The sequence below is a fragment of the Saccostrea cucullata genome, unplaced genomic scaffold, assembly GCF_032062105.1.
Source record: "Saccostrea cucullata isolate Sc308-1 unplaced genomic scaffold, CSIRO_AGI_Scuc_v1 ctg127, whole genome shotgun sequence".
In the NCBI taxonomy this organism is placed as follows: domain Eukaryota; kingdom Metazoa; phylum Mollusca; class Bivalvia; order Ostreida; family Ostreidae; genus Saccostrea; species Saccostrea cuccullata.
The window spans coordinates 590,898-610,095 of NW_026940370.1; the positions used below are offsets into that span (position 1 = coordinate 590,898).

General features: G+C 30.5%; 1 protein-coding gene across 1 annotated transcript in view; it reads left to right on the forward strand.

Moving 5' to 3' along the window:
• The first annotated feature begins 1,352 nt into the window (after window positions 1-1,352).
• LOC134255246 (uncharacterized) overlaps window positions 1,353-19,198 on the forward strand; it is a 39,973-nt gene continuing 22,127 nt past the window's right edge. The window contains 22 exon segments of the mRNA XM_062737758.1: window positions 1,353-1,438; window positions 4,579-4,648; window positions 5,060-5,187; window positions 6,981-7,137; window positions 8,770-8,832; window positions 9,833-9,894; window positions 10,052-10,129; window positions 10,717-10,765; window positions 10,932-11,010; window positions 11,230-11,316; window positions 13,473-13,568; window positions 13,763-13,865; window positions 14,256-14,374; window positions 14,470-14,561; window positions 14,873-14,961; window positions 15,105-15,224; window positions 15,309-15,453; window positions 15,658-15,689; window positions 15,983-16,049; window positions 16,410-16,536; window positions 17,201-17,242; window positions 18,840-19,017. Coding sequence (XP_062593742.1) covers window positions 1,421-1,438; window positions 4,579-4,648; window positions 5,060-5,187; window positions 6,981-7,137; window positions 8,770-8,832; window positions 9,833-9,894; window positions 10,052-10,129; window positions 10,717-10,765; window positions 10,932-11,010; window positions 11,230-11,316; window positions 13,473-13,568; window positions 13,763-13,865; window positions 14,256-14,374; window positions 14,470-14,561; window positions 14,873-14,961; window positions 15,105-15,224; window positions 15,309-15,453; window positions 15,658-15,689; window positions 15,983-16,049; window positions 16,410-16,536; window positions 17,201-17,242; window positions 18,840-19,017 — 2,001 coding nt within the window. The 5' untranslated portion in view covers window positions 1,353-1,420.

A 19,198-nucleotide genomic window follows, 5' to 3' on the forward strand; every position in this document is an offset into this window, starting at 1 on the left:
TGCAGATAAAGGAAATGTAAACATAATGTGCAGATACAGAGCGTGTGAATTTCATTCTGCATTTTTTTTCCCTAGTTACCCAGTATATAAATTTGCAAATAATGATTTAAAATGAGTACATGTAAAAATTCCAAATTTTCACAATTATTAATAAATATTTTTTCTATGTTGGAACACCCTTAGGGGACCATAATTTGAATAGTATGTACTTCAGAATGAAATCAGAAGTCCATGGTGTACCCGACTTTAAAAAAATGTTGTCTAATCTTATGGTTTTATCCTACTCTACACCAAAAAGCAGAAGTTCTTGTATTTCATCTCAGGTCTTAAAATGTTGAGAAGAAATTTTTGAGGAATAAATTGTTATTGAATAGTGTACTATAAAGCGACTTGATCAAGGCCATTTGGAACAATATACATGTATTTGAAAAGAGAAAAGTCTCCAATAGTAAAGTATATCAAAGTAGGTTAATGATTGATAAATTGATAAAATATTGGCGAGAAGTGGAGGACAGCTGAAACTGAGTTAGATACATTATGCTAAAAATAAGTATTGATGCCTTAGTTGTATACAAGGACGTCCTGTGGACCTTTATTTGCTTTAATTGTTCATCCCTCATCAGGCTTCATGGGTTGGTCCTAAACTTTTGAACATTTTCAGCTATTTTTACTCAAACTGCTAAAAGAAAATTTCAATATAATTTAGTTTAAAGTATCTTACTGGCAAAAAGGGAAATTAAATTTTGTGGTTCGAGGGGCCTGAAAGGTTACTTTGTAATTTTCAAACAACCTTTTCTTTGATTCTGGACAATATTAGCCATCTGTTGGCATTATTATAACAAACAATAAGTTCTTTACCAAAATTAAAAAATGGATTGTAAAATTCTGGTATCAAGACGGGGCTCGATCAGTTGATTAATTTAGTGAAAATGCATTATTTCTTTGAAAATTTTTCTCTGTCCTTGGGCATTAAATTGATAAACAAATGCATAGTTATCACGAGCAACATTTTCTTCCAAAATTATTAATTTCATAGTCCCTACAATTTGCGTAACGTGTCAGTTAACGCGTGTTCTGTGCATTATCTCTGCTTTTTTACATTATAATATTTTTCTATCGGGATCGAGATACAATTATTTGAGCAAGGTGATTTATTCTTGCGCCGAAAATCTGCATATATTGTTTAATTTTTAATCTTAAGTATTAGTAAGATCTAGTTTAATGATAACTATAAATATGCATAAAATAGACAACATTAATATTTCACACAAAATTAAACTCTTGTCTAAAATAACTGGGTAAAACTATTGCGAACTACTTTTTTACAGCGTATGTGATTGTTTACTTGTTATTAGTAAACAGGTACACAACAACCTGACAAGAGAAAAGGTTTCAGTATGAGGAGTAAAAGGGAAAGAAAATGAGGATAACAGTTCAGGTATTCCTTATTAATTATCTTTTTTTTTCCTTGTGAATTTTATAATGACTTCTCAGATTATGAATTGTGGAGTGGATTTTATAAACTATGGTACGTATGGTGTTATAGATAAGAGAATATTAATTCAATATGTACTTGTTGCACATTGCATAGTTTTATTTGAAATGTTATCATATATGAGGATGATGAGTAAGGACACACAAAATCAACTTCATCAAACTTTATGACACTGTTGAAGAAATTAAAATGAAATTTGAACAATTTCTGTGAAAAAGAAATTGGCAAAGAAGTTGAAACAATATTTAGATCTAGTGTAGCATTGTCTTTTGTAATTTTATGTCATATAAATAAAGTAAAAGCCTCCAAAATATTATTAATTCAATATCAACCTATATAGTTGTTGTTTTATATCCTATATTTATTCTAGAAAAAGTAGTATTCATCATTTGTTGATGTGATACCATTTAACATCATCATTCAAATTAATTAATTTCTTAAAGTACAGTCAATTCTCGAATTATCGCCATTCGATTCATCGCCATTTTCGCAATACCGCCATGATTTCCCAAGAACGTTTTTCCTGCTATATAAAATTCTCTTTATAACGCCAAATTCGCATACAGCCATCCGCCACCCTGTTTTCATAACAAACGTCCATTTTTAAGTGTCAATTATCTCGATAATACCGCCACAGGTGCATGTGGTCAGTGAAGCATGGCTAATTGGTTGTGACGCTATCCCTGTTGTAAAGCATGTAAAGGCAGACAAGGTACATGCAATTAAGTAATTAAACAAGAATTAATAACATGAACTGTTATAATAATTTTGATTTCTGTTTATTAAAAATCATTTTCACGGCTTCGCCACGAAAGCGGTAGTTGTTAAAGTAAGCCGATAACGATATTATTTTGATGATCTCTGCCTTAAACGATGCTAAGTTTGCTAAAAAAAATAATTATACAGTATAACTTGTGAACATTTCATTATCGATGATGCCAGAAACAGTGAATTTATTGAAGAATTCATTTTACGTACTATCTGCAATATATCACGACGATCGACCCAGCATTTTTTGTTCACAGACGTGCAGATTTACAAGCATACACATGTACTTGTCTTTATTTCATAACTGCACATTTTTTTTAGCGAAATTATACATAAAAAAATTACTTGAAGTATTTTTAAATTTAGAAATATAATTTTATATACATGTTCATGTAATAATAAGAATAGAAACGCTAAATGGTATTTCTAAGAATGGTAACTCTACTTCTTGTTTCCTAAAAATGGGAAGTTCAATTCATCGCCAAATTCGTTATACCGCCATGATTTCTAAATTACAAAAGGTGACAGTTTATCGAGAATTAACTGTACTAGTATTTTACCCCTGATTTCTTTGATATCTCAAAAAATTCATTTGGTCTCACCAAATTTGAGATAACAAGGTTTGACTGTAATTTAAGTTTTGCAAAGTTAAGTTCATCTTCGCTAGCCAAGGGTTTCAGATATGCTACTCTCATCATGAACCCTTGGCATACAGTGAAGTGAAAAGACGGGATTGTTTTTGTCACATGATCTCAAATCAATCAGGTATGCACAGATTGCATCATCGAAAGAAATAAAAGGCACATATTTAAAATTTTTTTACAAGAATATTTAGGAAGCAATAATTGAGTTATGTTTATTTATTATTTATAGTACAAATCGGAAGCTTCAGTATAGATTCTTAATCACATACTAGCATTTAGAAGATATTGTATGACGCCATATATATTCATAGAATTGCATGTTATCTTACGGATAGTTGTTTACTTGCGTTTTTAATTTCCGAGATTAAAAAGTCAAGAAGTATCCCAAACGCAAATATCGTCATTTACAAAAAACAATTGCTGATTGGTCGACCGACTGAGAAAAAAAAACAACTACTATGAACACCGTATGCCAAGGGATCATGAGGAGAGTAGCGTATCAGAAACCCTTCAACATGGCTAGCAAAGATGAGCTAAGTTATTACTTTGCTTTACAAAGCTAAGTAATATATTACATTGGCAAAGTAATTGTGAATTAATTAATGAGAGGATCGGTAATTATTTGTAGAAAAATTAACTGTTATTTAAATTGACCCCATTCCCGGAGGCTGTATATCATTTGCAAATATTGCATTTCAAGTGCTTAATTGAACATTCAAAACAAACACATTTGACAACACATACTCTTGTATTTCATATAAGTTTGTACTTCCTCTACTCTCTTAACTGTTCTAATGACACAGTCACAAACACATATTTCTTTTTCCAAATTTATTGAATCAATTAGACAAAACATCATACTATCAATTTACAATTTGACAAGAAAAAGGGGACAATGGAAGTAAATGGCCACATTGTGTTAACCCAGGGTCCGAGGGGATATCCAGTATACCAACCTAGCAAGTATAACGGGCAAACTGGTGGCCTGGCGTTCAGCGCCAGTACCAAAAATCCCAAACTATAAAAATACCACCCATTTGGGATTGGAAGAGTTTTCAAAATATCCGTTTACCCCGTTTCCCAGTGATTGCACCTGGTTGTTAGTACTTTACCATGTACTCCAGGACTAAGTCTCGCCTCCTGTGTGAAGAGGTAGAGTGGGCACCAAGACTGTCTAACTTGAGTGACCCCAATCTTTGACACACTTTTCCAAAACACACACGTACATATGTAAAAATTTGCTTTTTACAAACCGCCCTCTGTCTTAGATGACAGATGGGGGGAAACCCTAAGGCCAGATAATTTGAAAACTTCCCACTTATATCCCCCCAGACCCGCCCCCCTAACACAATGTGACGAATGAAGAGATTAAGGTCATAACTTGAATAAAAAGTTCTAAAGTATATAGTTCACAGCAAAAGTCATATCTATGTCTCCATAAGTCATCTGCTTGGAAAAGGCGCCCACGATCCATTGAATCACACACGGCTTTTTTGGACTGCTCCTATTGAAGTTTTTTTTTTAATAAATTTGTCATTGTACATACTTGCTGCAGAGGGCATTAAATGAGACATGTTCTGATTCTTGTAAAATTGAATTTTGATTTAGACTTAAAGCTGATATATAGACTAACAAATCACTTAGATATATCTTTTTTTTTTATATAATTAGTTTCTTAGATCAAAATGTAAAGGTCCATTGCCAGCAGCAGAATATATAGACCTCTCCAATTCTGAAATAGGTAAGTAACATATATAATATTTTTAAACTTTAATGTAGATTTATTTTTCTACTTACTTATATTAGAGTGATGTTACATGTTCAACTGTCCTGGATGATGTTCTCTAAACAATATTTGAAATCATTAGAAGAGAGATTTATTAATTGAAGAATGTATATCATGTAAATTATTTTATATTTGCGTTAATATACATATTAGAACTTAAAAATTTAATATTTATACACTATAAAGCCAAATATCCTTTTCAACAGACTCTTTCATCTCCTTATATATATTGTACACTTGGAGAGCATGAACTGATCATTAAAAACCATGAATTTTGTGATTTGTCATAGAAAATCAGACAAGAATAATTGAAAAGGCAATACAAGTGATGAAGACATAATTTAAATTATTTGTGATTCATTTCAGTTGTAATAGAGAAGCTAAGTAACTGTCCAAAATTGCAAACACTTAGTCTAAGAGGAAATAAGATTTATGAAGTAACAAATCTGGAATGCTGTCCTCAGCTGTGGAATGTAGATCTTAGTAGTAATGAGGTAAGTTTGAAACGACCTCATCACAATTATCTAAATATGTCTTTTAAATTAATGAACTGTGTTTAAGAACTATTTTAGAATATTTAGGAACTATAATTATTTGGTCATTACTAAATTTAAATTTATGAATCAATACCTTTGTTATCATAAAGATAAGATGTAAACTCAAGAAGGTTCTGTGTCTTTTATGTGTGTGTGTTAAACATACTGAATTCATGACCTTAAAGTAGACAGTAAACTCGTATAGTACGAACAAGGATATTGCAAATTCACAGATACGAGGGGCATTTCAAAAGTTCTGGCAACTGTTTAATAAAAGATTAACCGTTTAACGGTAATTATTGAGTTTGATATCATTGGAAAGATCAGAAAAATATACACATATTGTGACATCACTTTGTAATTTTTATGACGTTATAGCTCGGAAAATGACGTCAGAATATAGAATGTTTAGCATACTGACCATAAAAATGACGTAACAAAAGATACAATTTGATCATATCAAAATTTTCTAGACAACTTTTGCTCATTACTCGGACGCAAGTAAACGGACGCAAATGCCAGTTGGTGGAATGTTAATATAGACTACAATCTATCATACTGCATTTTATTTTGGAGATCTTCTTGTTCTAAATTGGTTTTAGCGAGTGTCAAAATTAGCATGGTTTTATCGAATCTCGCTCAAACTTTTGCATGAAAGAGACCTAAATATGAGAAAAAGACAAAGTTGACAATCAAAGAAAAATAATCGATCGGGTTACAAAATTCGATGGCATAAATTCGTCAGGTGTTTTAACCAGATGTGTGGAATCGATGAAGGCTCAAGAGAAGTTAAGTTTAGTGTGCCCCATATTTTCACGTAAAAACCAAAATGGCGACAGGGCAGTTGTAACCCCACCGTACCTCCACATATTCGCAACTTGTAATGCATGGAAAATAAATAAGATTTTACATGTCTGAGTAACTTATATTCATTTTTTGGATTCAAAAGTCATAAGCAGTGGTGAGTTTGGGGGCGCCGAAGTTGAATTTATATGAAAAAATACGCACAGAATCAAGTGGGGGAAAGATTTATTACATTTTATTCGTAAACGGTAAGAGCCCTGTTACTCAAAATATATTTAATGAAAACTGCATTAATATACTTCAGTTTAATACAGAACATGTTTTATTTCAAACAATGTAGATCGATATAAAAGACCGAAAATCCAGCCGAATCATGTAAATAAAAACCTGAAATGAATGTCTATGATAGCATAACCGGGCATAAACCGTGCTCGTAAACAAACCATACAATGAATAATGAAATTGCTGATAAAGAGTATAATAGTCCCACTCTACCTCTTTGCAAATTAAAATTTTCTTTGAAATATTTTTTCAAATAAGCCTTTGACAGAACTTTTACGATTGTCTCATGTGGATAAAAACGCGACTTTTCAGTATGCTAAACATTCTATATTCTGACGTCATTTTCGGAGTTATTACGTCATAAAAATAACAAAGTGACGTCACAATATGTGTATATTTTTCTGATCTTTCCAGTGATATCAAACTCAATAATTTCCGTAAAACGGTTAATCTTTTATTAAACAGTTGCCAGAACTTTTGAAATGCCCCTCGTATAGCGAAGTTATCTTGGATCCCCAGCTATATAAATTTAGCAAATTCCTTATACAGATATAAGTTTTACATTACCAGTTTATGTTATTAAATTTTACAATGTTGTAGTCTAACTTTAGTAAGAGATTTGAAGATTAAATAAAGATCACAACCAAAATATACTTTTATTGTAGATTAAGAGTTTGGATGGACTCTCTCGTTTTGTTGCAATAGGAACATTAAATCTTTCTAACAATGACTTAACATGGCATGAACTTGGGAAAATTCGCCACATTCACATCCTGAACCTTAGTCTCCATGGCAACAGTCAAATGGAAAAAGATCCATATTGTAAGTATAAATTTGTAATGTACTTCAGATCAAACATTCACTAGTCTCTGTAGATGGATATAGTTGAAAAGGAAAGAGTGGTAACAGACCAGTAGTAAACATTTTGTAACTTTTTACAGGGAACCATGTGCAGCTCATTGATCAGTTATTTGATTTATAGTAACTTCTAAAACTTTCTATTTTATTAATTGTACACTAGGAAGATTTTATCAGCAAGGTATCTGTGTGCATGAACCAATTTTGTCTCAAATTGTTAGATATATTTGACAGGTGTACTACATTATTTCATTGTTGGAATTGCTAAACTAATCCCACAAAATAGATTTATTTTGCAGGTGTCTTTATAAAAAAATGTTTTAGTTTTCAAGTGACACATGTTAATTAGTTAATTTTAGTGGGAAAAAATCCATTGAAAATACAGTAATTTGTTTTTTTTCTTCTTCTTCTTGTTTGTGTTATGGAGCAGAAAATTAGGAATCTTTTTCCTGGTTGTCATAGTAGACATGCCAAGAAGTGTAACAGTGTAGAACATGCTGTTGCATGAGTTTATCTTTTACTGCTACAAACGTCCCTTTACAGTGATAAAATATCAGAATTTTTTCTTCCAGATATAGAGTCTTTTTGACACATCCAGTGTATTTACCATCAGTCATTTTGAGTTAAGACTTGTGGTCTTTGGCACATTGCATTATGTTTTATCTGATAATGTTCAATAAATAGGTTTAGAGCTTTGTGTCAATGCATTCAGATCATTTAGAACTATTGTTTGATTAGATCAGAAAGATGTAATCACAACGAGTGTTTAAATGGATTTGTATCAACAGTTTGTGCAGACTAGAATATTTAGCAAAAACAGAAAAAAATACGCATTTTTATGTATCCCAAGTATGTTTTTCTTCGAAGTGTCTATATGAAAAAGTTTTAATTGCATGTGCAACTGATTTCCAAGAGTTACCGGTATTAAAAATTTTTACCCAGATTTTAAATTTGAAACTATCAATAATAGTATGTAGACACATATTTAGAAGATATAGCAATGAAATTTATTAATTCCAATCCTGTGCTTGAATTTACATTCAACTAAAAAAAAAAACCAGTTTTGTTCTTGACTAAAATTTACACTGGAAGCTCAATCCTCTCTGTGAATGCATTGTCAAAAGCTAATCAAACACACGAAGGATAGATTTGTGTACATACTGTTTAAAGTAACTATAGACAATTCTACTTTAATTTACAGGGAAATATCACATGAATTTGATACCTGAAAGAAAGATGATTATAAGATATCTCACTTAAGTATCATCATTACTCGATGACTCTCATGTTCTTATGGTTTACACCAAATTATGAGACTTAATAAATTTATGTTATTTGTAAAAAAAAATATATGTTAGTCTTACTCAGTTACCTTAAGGAATTTTTTTTATTTTATTTTATTTTTGTTTTTTAAATATAAAAATGAATCAATACATGTTTATTCTTCTATATTTGTTTTTCAAAGTCAAAAATTGGTAGAAATCAATGCAGAAATGCTACTGTAATTGTTTGATTGAAGTATGAATGATTAAGTTTAAATTGCAGTTTTTATACTTAGGGTCAGTATACTTAATGGTTTACACATTTTGTTTTTAGATCGGATTCATCTTATAGACTGCCTACCAAATGTGTGGATGCTGGATGGACGTATAATTACATGTAAGGCTATTGATCTGAACTTTTAGTATTAGTAAAAGCAAAGTAAATTTAAATGTTGTGTAGGTATATATTCTTAGCACTCTATTCAAATGACTCAATTTGCTTCTTCAAATATTTTTAATCCAATAGAATGGTACACTTAATGATTACCATTAGTTTATGTAGTAACTTGAATAATGATACTGATCCATTTTGTCTCGTACTCTTCATTTCACCTGTGTTGAGGAATTTAAACACATGCAGTGTGTATTCTTTTGAAAATTCATTTTGGTCCAATAATTGTATGCTCTATTTACCTTTAAATATTGATTTGTTCCTTATCAGATTTTTTAGCATGCTTAAGGCCCAATGATGAAATTAGAATTGTAGTAATGAGATTTACACTACATTTATCTGAACCAATATTTACATCTCACTCAAACAAAATAAGTTGTGGCCAGGGCTGAATTTATCAATAGAGAATTTATGTTTGCTTTGAACCACCATGCAGATGACATATTTGAGAAAAAGTGTTTTTTTTCCTTTCCCTTTTCACAAAAGCATTAAATCCATATGCTCCCTTTTCAAAGGATTTTTAAATGTTCACCAGTTGTGATGAATTTCTAAAGAATGATTTCAGAGAGACACAGATTTTCAAATCTCTTTGATATGTGAAGCAACAAAACATAAGGATTTGTTTACTGAAAAAAAAATAATCACAAGACAAGGCCTAAAAAAGTGTTTTTTATTAAATGGAGATTGACAATCTGATAATTCGATCATATCCCTTTAAATGAAAGCATAAAATGTTGCATCCCAATAGCCTTTCTGACCTGTTAGATCATAATGGTACATGTATAGGTACTCAGGTTTTTTTTTTTGACAGACAGTGACTGGGGTTTTATTGCATTTTTTTATCATTGACAGTGACTGGGGTTTTATTGCATTTTTTATCATTGCCCATGTTCAAAGCATCGGTATTTGTTGTTTTTATTTAAATCCAATTTTGATATCATTAAAGCTGCTGAGAGACTACAAGTCAAGCACTTTTTCCAAGATTCAGCATTAACTTCTAAACCAATAGTAAGTAAATTAAAATATATATGATTTTGTAATGTGTTAAAAATATTTTAACTAAATCTCATCCTGTAAAGGAGACAGTTATATATTTTACAGTCTAATTAGATTTGCTTATTTATCTTTTTTTTCAATTTGATTTATTTGTTTGTTTTTTTTTCAGAGACACAAATTGTCCAAAGAATGGTTCATACCTACAGCCAGAAAAAGAGTAGATGTCAATGGTATCTATGGACCAAAGGTAAGTAACATTTATTCATATTTCACTTGTCTCTAACAAACTATATCTTTTTTGCCAAAATAATAGCTAGATTGGAATTTGAAATGATTAGTACTTGAATATGGAAGTAAAGGAAAACAAGGTTAAAGCAAATGTGCACTGGAAATTTTTACGTCGATTTTATTTTGCGAATTTGAGTCAAAATGCTGTTGATTAATTTTTACGTTTCAAAATTTTGCCAATGACCTCTGCTTTGTTTACATTTTCGTATTGGTGATTTATTTTTAAGAAAAATATTAATATTTTTGTGAATGCAACGAACTTGCAAATTTGCTAAAAATTTATCTACAGCAAAAATTTCCAGATTAACGGTATACATGCATATACAATGATCTCAGCCAAATGATTTTCATTCAAACATATTGCTAATTTCTCAAATTTTTATGAATTACATTTCAAATGTCAAATTGGTTTATATCTGGCATTTCTCTTTAAAGTTTTACACTATTATTCTAGACATAATTTTATAACATTTTTCAGTGCTAGATTTCCACTATTACTTTGAGATTAGGTACTGAATGTGAAATGTTCATTTTATAACATTATAGGCAACCAAAGTCATGACCAGTTTCCCAGCAAATGGTGTGCACAATATAGGTAAGCTTGACTTGGGAAAATACAAAGATTGTGTGACATTTTTTACAAATTATACTTTTTAAAATGCAGAAGAAAGTTTTTGAAGCATGTTTTTAGCTAAATACTCAGGAGAGATGTAAATATCATCTAATTGGTTGTTTCACTGAATGTGTGATTTCATCATTAGAGATAGACAAGAAGAGATTAAAATACCTTGGCTACAATATTCAGGAGGACTTGATCATAGACAAAAAGTACACAAATAGGTAGGTATTTTAAACCCTAGTTTCTCTTACTAACTATTAACATTTGGTTAAACTTGTTATATGATTTCAATTTTTATTAATTTTTTTTTTTAGAAAGTTTTTTTTTTCATTTTGTAAGCCTCAATGGGAACTTTTTTCTCATAAAAAAAAAAAAATTACAGTTTATAACAGAAAGTTTCAGTAGGTGGTTAATTAACCTACCAGTAAATATTTTGACAGAGAATTCCAGGTGATGAAGTACAGAAGTAACTTTATTGAGGATGGATTAAACAGAAATTGAGACAGAGAGAATTAACGGAAAAAATGCTTCTGTTATTTCTAGGGAAGTTGTTAGTGAAAATTTGGTGCATGTTTTAAAAATTTTTTTTCAGACCGCTGTGCCAGGAAAATTTTTGTGAAAACATGAACAGGTTGTTTTGTTTTAAGAGTATTTTTTTTAGAAATCATCAAAAATTAACTGTGCTATTGTTTATGAATATAAATATTTTAATTTTAAATATGATTAATTGAAATAAATTTTAAAATTCTCATGAACAAAATTCTACTAAAATTATCGTTATGTTGATATCGTTGATGGAGAGGTCCGACAAAAAAATTAAAAGCAGATTCAAAAATTTAACTCATTGATTTTCTAAAAATATATAAATTGTACCTTTAAATTGTTCTATTATTATGTATTTAGAATTTGGACGTAATACATGTATAACAGAAATATAGTGATTTTTCTCTAATGCGATTCCCGTGAAAACGACTGTGAAAATGACTTTCATTAAACAAACTTTTGTTAAAATATGTGTAACATGTATTCCAAAATATATAATAAAACATGTAGTAAACTAGGCTTCTCTGGAATTTGCCCACAAATAGCAAATTGAAATTTTAGACAAGACATCTGTAAAAAGGCTATACGGGAAAGGAAACATTAGACGAAAAGTTAACTTTGCCAAACTAAACAAGAACGTGATTGAGCGTCTCCAATATCACACTATATCTCATAAAAACCTGCAGTTTTTTTTTAAAACAGAAAAAGAATATTCTTTACTTGTTTTATAGACTGTAAGCTTGACAAGAAATGGTGTTTTTTTGAGTAGCTAAGGTTCAAACTATACAACAAGGGAAAATGTTAAAAATACAAGTATAATTACATATTTTTTATAATGCTTGTGAATCGAAGATTTTTGCGCCGTGACTTAATGGTATATTGAAAAATCACTCAAAATCAATACCAATTTCATTCTTATATGAAATTTTGAAGACCATATAATAAAGATTCTTTTATATTATTTGTGAAATTTTGTCAGATGTCGTCAAATACTGTGCAACAAGTCCGCGTAATTTTTGAACGGCCCTCGTATATAGGAAAATTCTTTAAAAATCTCCTCTCATTAATAACAAAACCATAATTGCTCATATTTATATGGAAGCATCCTCAGGTAGTGTAGATTCAAGTTCATTCAAATCATGACCCCGGGGGGTCGGGCGGGGCCACAATGGCCGACCAACATTTTACATTGAAATATATAGGAAAATTCTTTAAAAATCTTGTCAGAATAACAAAGCCATGTGTCATATTTATATGGAAGCTGTCAAGAGTTAGATCAAATTTGTCAAATCATGAGGATAACATGGCCATTTTACAATAGAAATATATAGGAAAATTCTTTTAAAATCTTCTTCTCAAGAATAACAAAGCTATAACTGCCATATTTATATGGAAGCATCGCCATTTTCAAGTTTGTTCAAATCATGACCCCATGATTTCCCCAGAACATTTTACATTGAAATATATAGGAAAATTCTTTAAAAGTCTTCTGCTCAAGAATCACAAAGCCATAATTGCTCATATTTATATGGAAGCATCCTCAGGTAGTGTAGATTTAAAATAGTTCAAATCATAACAAAATGGCCGTCCATATTTTAATTCTGTCAAAATCATCTTCTCAAGAATGGCAAAGCCATGATTGGTCAGGACTGCTTTTGGATTTAAACTTTTCAATAAGGAAGCGCGGCTAATTGGTTGTGACGCTATCCTCTTGTTCATTTTGTTGTAAAGCATCATTAAAAAAAAAAAGGCAGACAGAAAGGTACATGCAATTAAGTAATTAAACAAGAATTAATAAACAATGATTTTAACATGAACTGTTAGAGAGATTATTTTGATTTCTGTTTATTAAAAATCATTTCAGATTCACAAATTTTTGTGCAAATGAACAGATTGTTTTGTTGTAAGAGTATTTTTGTTGAATCATGAAATAATGTCATGTTTATGAATATACATATTTTTATTTTAAATTGATTAATTGAAATAAAAGATGCTAAGTTTGCTAAAAAAATAATTATATGTGGTATAACTTGTGAATATATTTCATTAAATTCAGCAATGTTGAAGAAGTTACATGTATCATTCAAGTACAATGATGAAATACTGGGTAGATGATAAATACTTTCATTAAACAAATTCATGATCATGTATTATTATTACGACAGGCTTCTCTGGAATTTGTACTACCAACACACCTGGTAAAGGAAACATTTACAAGCATACACATGCATGACATGTATGTTGTCTTTATTTCATAACTGCACAGGTTTTTTTTTCAACTTAAATTATACATAAAAAATTACTTGAAGTATTTTTTAAATTTAGAAATATAATTTTATATACATGTTCATGTAATAAGTCAGATGAAACGCTAAAGCTTTGGTATTTCTAAGAACGTTCAATAAAACATCTCTGTTTTATTTTCATTAGACAAGTATACTCCATGGACCTTTTCTTCTTACCAAGAGATGTGAGGTGTCAGTTAGTGTGTATTTTACTGGGAGCTGTCAAGATTGATAAAGATGTCAAAGAGGTGGCGGTTTATCGAGAATTAACTGTACTATTGTATATTATTTTGAATGAAAAAGGCTGAGTATGAAAGAGATCATTTGAAAACTCAAATGGGAGAGGTAGGCTATTGAAAAACCATTGTTGCATAGTTCTGCTAAAACAAAATTCTGTTTAATCTGAGGATTGAAAATTATGCAGATCATACAGAGTTTAAATTCATCCTATGCAGAAAATGTACATTTATAGTGTTGAAGTACTGATACTGCTTTAATGCTGCAGGCTAAAATATGACTTTTTTGATCACATTTTCCATTTACAATACAATCAGTCTTTTTTTAATGTGCCATATGTGAAATTTCTAGACAGTATCTTTCTACATATGAAGGCATATCATTTTCCCTATTTGCTACAGGATGGAGGATTGTATGACAAATTGTACCTGTGCCTTTTCTACACTGTCAGTGAGCTAGTCAAACTAAGCCATGCCTCTAATACCAAACACTCTCCTGTCAAATATAAACTCAACACATTGTGAGTAACATTGGACTGAAAAGTGACATACTAGCATTGTATTTGATGTTCTTGAAATGATTTCAGCTCTTAAAATATTTTATTTATTTTATCAGATATTATGATTACAAAACTCTCCTAGCATCAGAAGTGGTCCAGCTGCTGTGTATTGTTCCAGCCTTTTTCCAATATGTTGCCAAAGACGTTGGTATGTACTCTATGGAAACTTAACAATTTGTTTTATAATGATTTCAAAGTTCTAAAGGGTCATGCTTTTCTTTGACTAATTTCATACAATGTAAATAGAATGTTGGGGAGTCTTCGATCTGTTCCAAAAAATATATAGATATATCAAGACCAAAACAATGAAATTACTTTAGTGCTGTTTTGCATTTCTTTGAATTCTACAATCAACCTTTCTGAAAATCAACATGTTCTGTATGTTCTGATAACAAAAATCTTCAATGCAAAGCCTACACTTTATATTTCATCTAGTTTTCTTTTTTTAAACGTATCCAGGTGTGATGAACTTAGTGGTCACTGCTACTGGGGATCATGACATCAAACAAAAAATTACAGCTGTATCCACATCAGTGTCACAAGAAGGGGTAAGAATTTAAAAAAAAAAACACACAAATAATGGTACTTTTTTAATTCATATAGCTTTACATTTCAGACAGGTTTAAAATATCAGAAAAAAGAGAAAATCTGTGATAAGTAAAAACTTTATAAAACAATTTTTTTGAAACAGGGGGAGGTAAGAAGGTTGTATGAAGAGTTATCAGAGCTTCTGCTACAGAAAGTCCAAGAACAGTCCCTGAATATCAGCAACAAAGCTCCTAAGATGTCCAAGTGTGATGAGATCCTTACAGTAAGCTTGATTATTAAATTATTCTTCTTCTTAGGCTTTTAATCTTATTTTAAAATGATTACATTACATTCTTCTTAAAACCAGTCCAGGAAAGCCTTGCCAATAAGGAATTCTGGGTCAGTAGGAATGGCTGAGTTCCACGCTAAAGGGAAAACCAGTCCAGAAAAGGATCCTCCCAGAGTACTCAGTGCCAAGAGGAGTGCTGAAAGAAATCAAAAGAAATTTCCTCGTAAGAAATGTAGTATAAATTTAACATTGTTTGAAGGGAGATAATGTTGGTAGTCTAAATTGCTAGTGACTAACTGGTATAAAGAAAAAATTCTGGAAAAAAAATATTTCAGCTTAGAAATTTCTTATAAATATCCTAATCATAATTTTGTGGGAAATAATATGAGATACTAGTATATAAAATGAAATATTCTCTTTTCTGCAGATCTTGGAGACCCATTGCTTCTTGGACCACAGGTAGAGTAATATTGTCAGTCCATATGTACATGTATGTGTAAATTTATTTCTACTCACTTCCATCTTTCAAAAGTGTTTTAAATCTTAAATTCTAGTGTGCATTGACTCTTGGCATAAATTAAAAATGGATTTTTTAAAGTACTGCAGAAGTCTTGTTCTTATTAGTCAAACTTGAAGATATTCAGAAGAGTTTTGATTTAATTTGGACATCAAGGGCAGAGTTGTAACCATAGTTTGGACATGTGATAGTTCCTTATAATTGTTTTTATGTCTATGATTTAATTTTTCCCCAGACCCTTGGAAAGATTGTGTCTCTGCCTCAGCCTTTTGTTGCATTAGTTGCCATGGATTCTGTGCCAGGTATCTGTGAAACTTAGTTCTTAATAAAAACTACTGTATGAATTTATCAATAAAATCTTTTAACAATTAAAGCTTGTATCCATTAAATGATATTGAGAAGGTACTAAACTTAAAAGATAATAGTAATATTTAATGATATATCATCAGATTATCAGAAAAGTAAGGTTTAATAATTGCGACAGGTGGACTATCTTTGCAAGCAAAGGGTTTCTGATACGCTACTCTCATAATGATTATGAGGAAAGTAGCGTATCAGAAACACTTGTGTAGCAGATGCAGGTGGACTATGATTTTGATTTCAAACTATCTATATTGTGAGTATCAATGTGCTATTATAATTGTACTGTAAATTTTGTCCAGTTGCTAACGGAGCTATGGAGAGTAAGCTAAAGGTCAGTGAGGATCATTATACCTATGTCAACATGGATCAGCTGATGTGGGACGATGCCCTGTCCTTCTGGAAACCAAAGGGGGCTATCGGAGACAGGTAAACATAGAGGTTTTATTGGAGGTTTTATTAATTGGTAACTCAGAGACAGTTTTCACTTATAATGTAAACATTGGAGTATTCCACTTTAAGGAATAGTTACACATGTCATTTTTGAGAACTGAGAACACTATGAATGTTTTTGTGAGATCTTTTCAATGCAATATTAAAGATCTAGCTTAAGTAAAAGGTGTAGGCTAATTTTATTTTTTACCGAGAAATGCCATGCTTTTCTCTTACAAAAATAAAATGCAGTGATTTCAATTAATGTAAGATTTTTTTACAAGAAAAATAAATTCATTCTAGATTTACAAAATAAGTATTTTTAGAAATAACTTTAAAAAAAATTCTATTTATAGAAAATGTGGGTTTAATGAAGAATTGAGTATTTTTAGGGACAGGTTTTGATTGCAGTTCATTGGCTTTGAAATCTATCTTTAATTTTCTATTTTCATGTCTGAAGAAACATTTGAGTAAATACACGAAGGGTTCACAGCAAGAAATATCCACTAGTAAAAGAATTTTGCAAAACTTTGCAGATATTTTTTGCATGTGAAAGAAAGAGTACAATATATGCATTCAATAACTAAGCAATGTGGCTCTCTATATACATATCGAGCATTTTCAGTGAGCTAAATTGTAAATATTCCACCTTATGTTTCAGTTTGCTCTTGGAGTTTATTGCTACATTTAAGTATAAAAACAGGTATTGATACATGCATTTCATTTTAGTTCAATCTTTCTTTTTCATGTTTTCTTCACTTTTATCCTTAGACTTGACTTTTAGTAAATCTGTCAACTATAGTCATCTATTACATACTGATATTAATGATTTTTAGCTGAGAGGGAAATGTGGCACAAATTAATTTATACTTATATGTTAAAAACTAATCATCTGGAATCTAGTCCTTGAAATCATATCTAAAATTGTTACAGAAACATCCTTCAGTGAGTGGACATGGAATTTGTGATGCTCCTACTTCTCTTCTTTTACTTTATAAATCCATTTCAAAGAAAGCGTTAGTGGGGAATTATGTAAGCAAAAAAAATATTATAGTGGTACCTTGTTAGAGATTGAATGATTTGAAGAAAAAAACAATAAGCTGACTACTGGCATCATTTGTTGACCCAGAAGTTAAGACAATAAAATTTTGTGTTGAAGTCTTAATGGAAGTCAAAAATTGGTTCACTTGCTTCTTGTAGTTTGTAAAGTAAACATCTCAAAATAAACTCAAATATTATACATCAAATATGTTCATAAAATGTAAATTTATAATTATAACATTGTGTTTGAGTGTAATTAGAAACTTTCACTTTTCTTATTGTTCCACATTGACTTTAAGTTTAAAAAAACAGAAACATTAATTCTACTGGTCAGAGACCATAAGAGCTTACCAGGTAATTGCGGGTAACTATGGGTTTGGTGTCCATTGTCCATCTGGCTCTCTTTCTGTACCTCTTTTCATCTGTAACCATTTTTCAAAACAACACATTGCCAATGGTATTTTTTAGTAGAGCTACAATATCACCAGAAATGTCTTTGAAATCACATCTATGTAGATAAGACTCAGTAAGTTATTTGATGGTTCATCATAAATACATGTAAGTTGGTGGATCTTGGTAATCAGTTAAATTTAAACATGTCAGGATCTGCTAACATGTATGCAATGAGTACACTGTATTATAACATCAGAAAATAAAACTACTAGTATCAAATTAATACTATGTATTTAGTTTTCAAACTGCATGAAAATGTATGTTTTTTTTATCTAACATATTTATAAGTTATTTTATAAGAAATGTTATTGAATGCAAGAGTTAAAAAGAAGAGATGTTGTAGTCAGTCTGATGATTTATTGTATTTAACTATATATTATTACACATTTTTTTCACAGCTTGCTTGGCTGTACCAAGTCGTGCACATGCCTTTTTTTTTCAAATTTACTTTATGTATCTGCATGAAAATTTAATTAACTTAGTTTTTGACAATTTATCATGTAAAAGAATTAAAGAATTGTTGACATATAGGAAGCATAAATGCTACAGATCATAATAAAAAATATGGGGAAAGTTACATTCCATGAACTATCCATCTGAAAATTATTGAAACATGTTTGTAATGTATTGTTTAATGCTGTTGTGTGTTTCTTTTTTTTTAAATAATTGCTCAATGATAGATACAGTAAGTGAATCTAAGGACAAGTTCATATGCTGAAAATAAGACTGGTAAAAAATTAAAAAACAGTACATGTATGTGCTTTTGTAATTTTGAATGTTGATCTTGATTTCGTTTTGAATTACAGACTGACACTACACACTGTGGAGGACTTACAACGAGAACTAGAACTAAAAGCAAACCTAGCAGACAAGACTCAGAGACCCAATACCCCTGACTGGATAACCTCTAATGACCCTAACACGCCCCTCATTTACTCCCCGAGGGTTCCTCCTGTCACCCCTCCAGAGACCCCCAAAACTAAGGTAATGACAAAGAAATAAACTGCAATACTTATCTGTGTTAATTTACTGAATATATTTAACATAAATTTTGAAAACTATGGAAGACTATAATATGTATCACCAGATACAGCTAATATTGCTTAACATTACACCCATAATTTTTTTCTTTGCAGTTAATGGTTTAATTTTATTTAGTAGTACT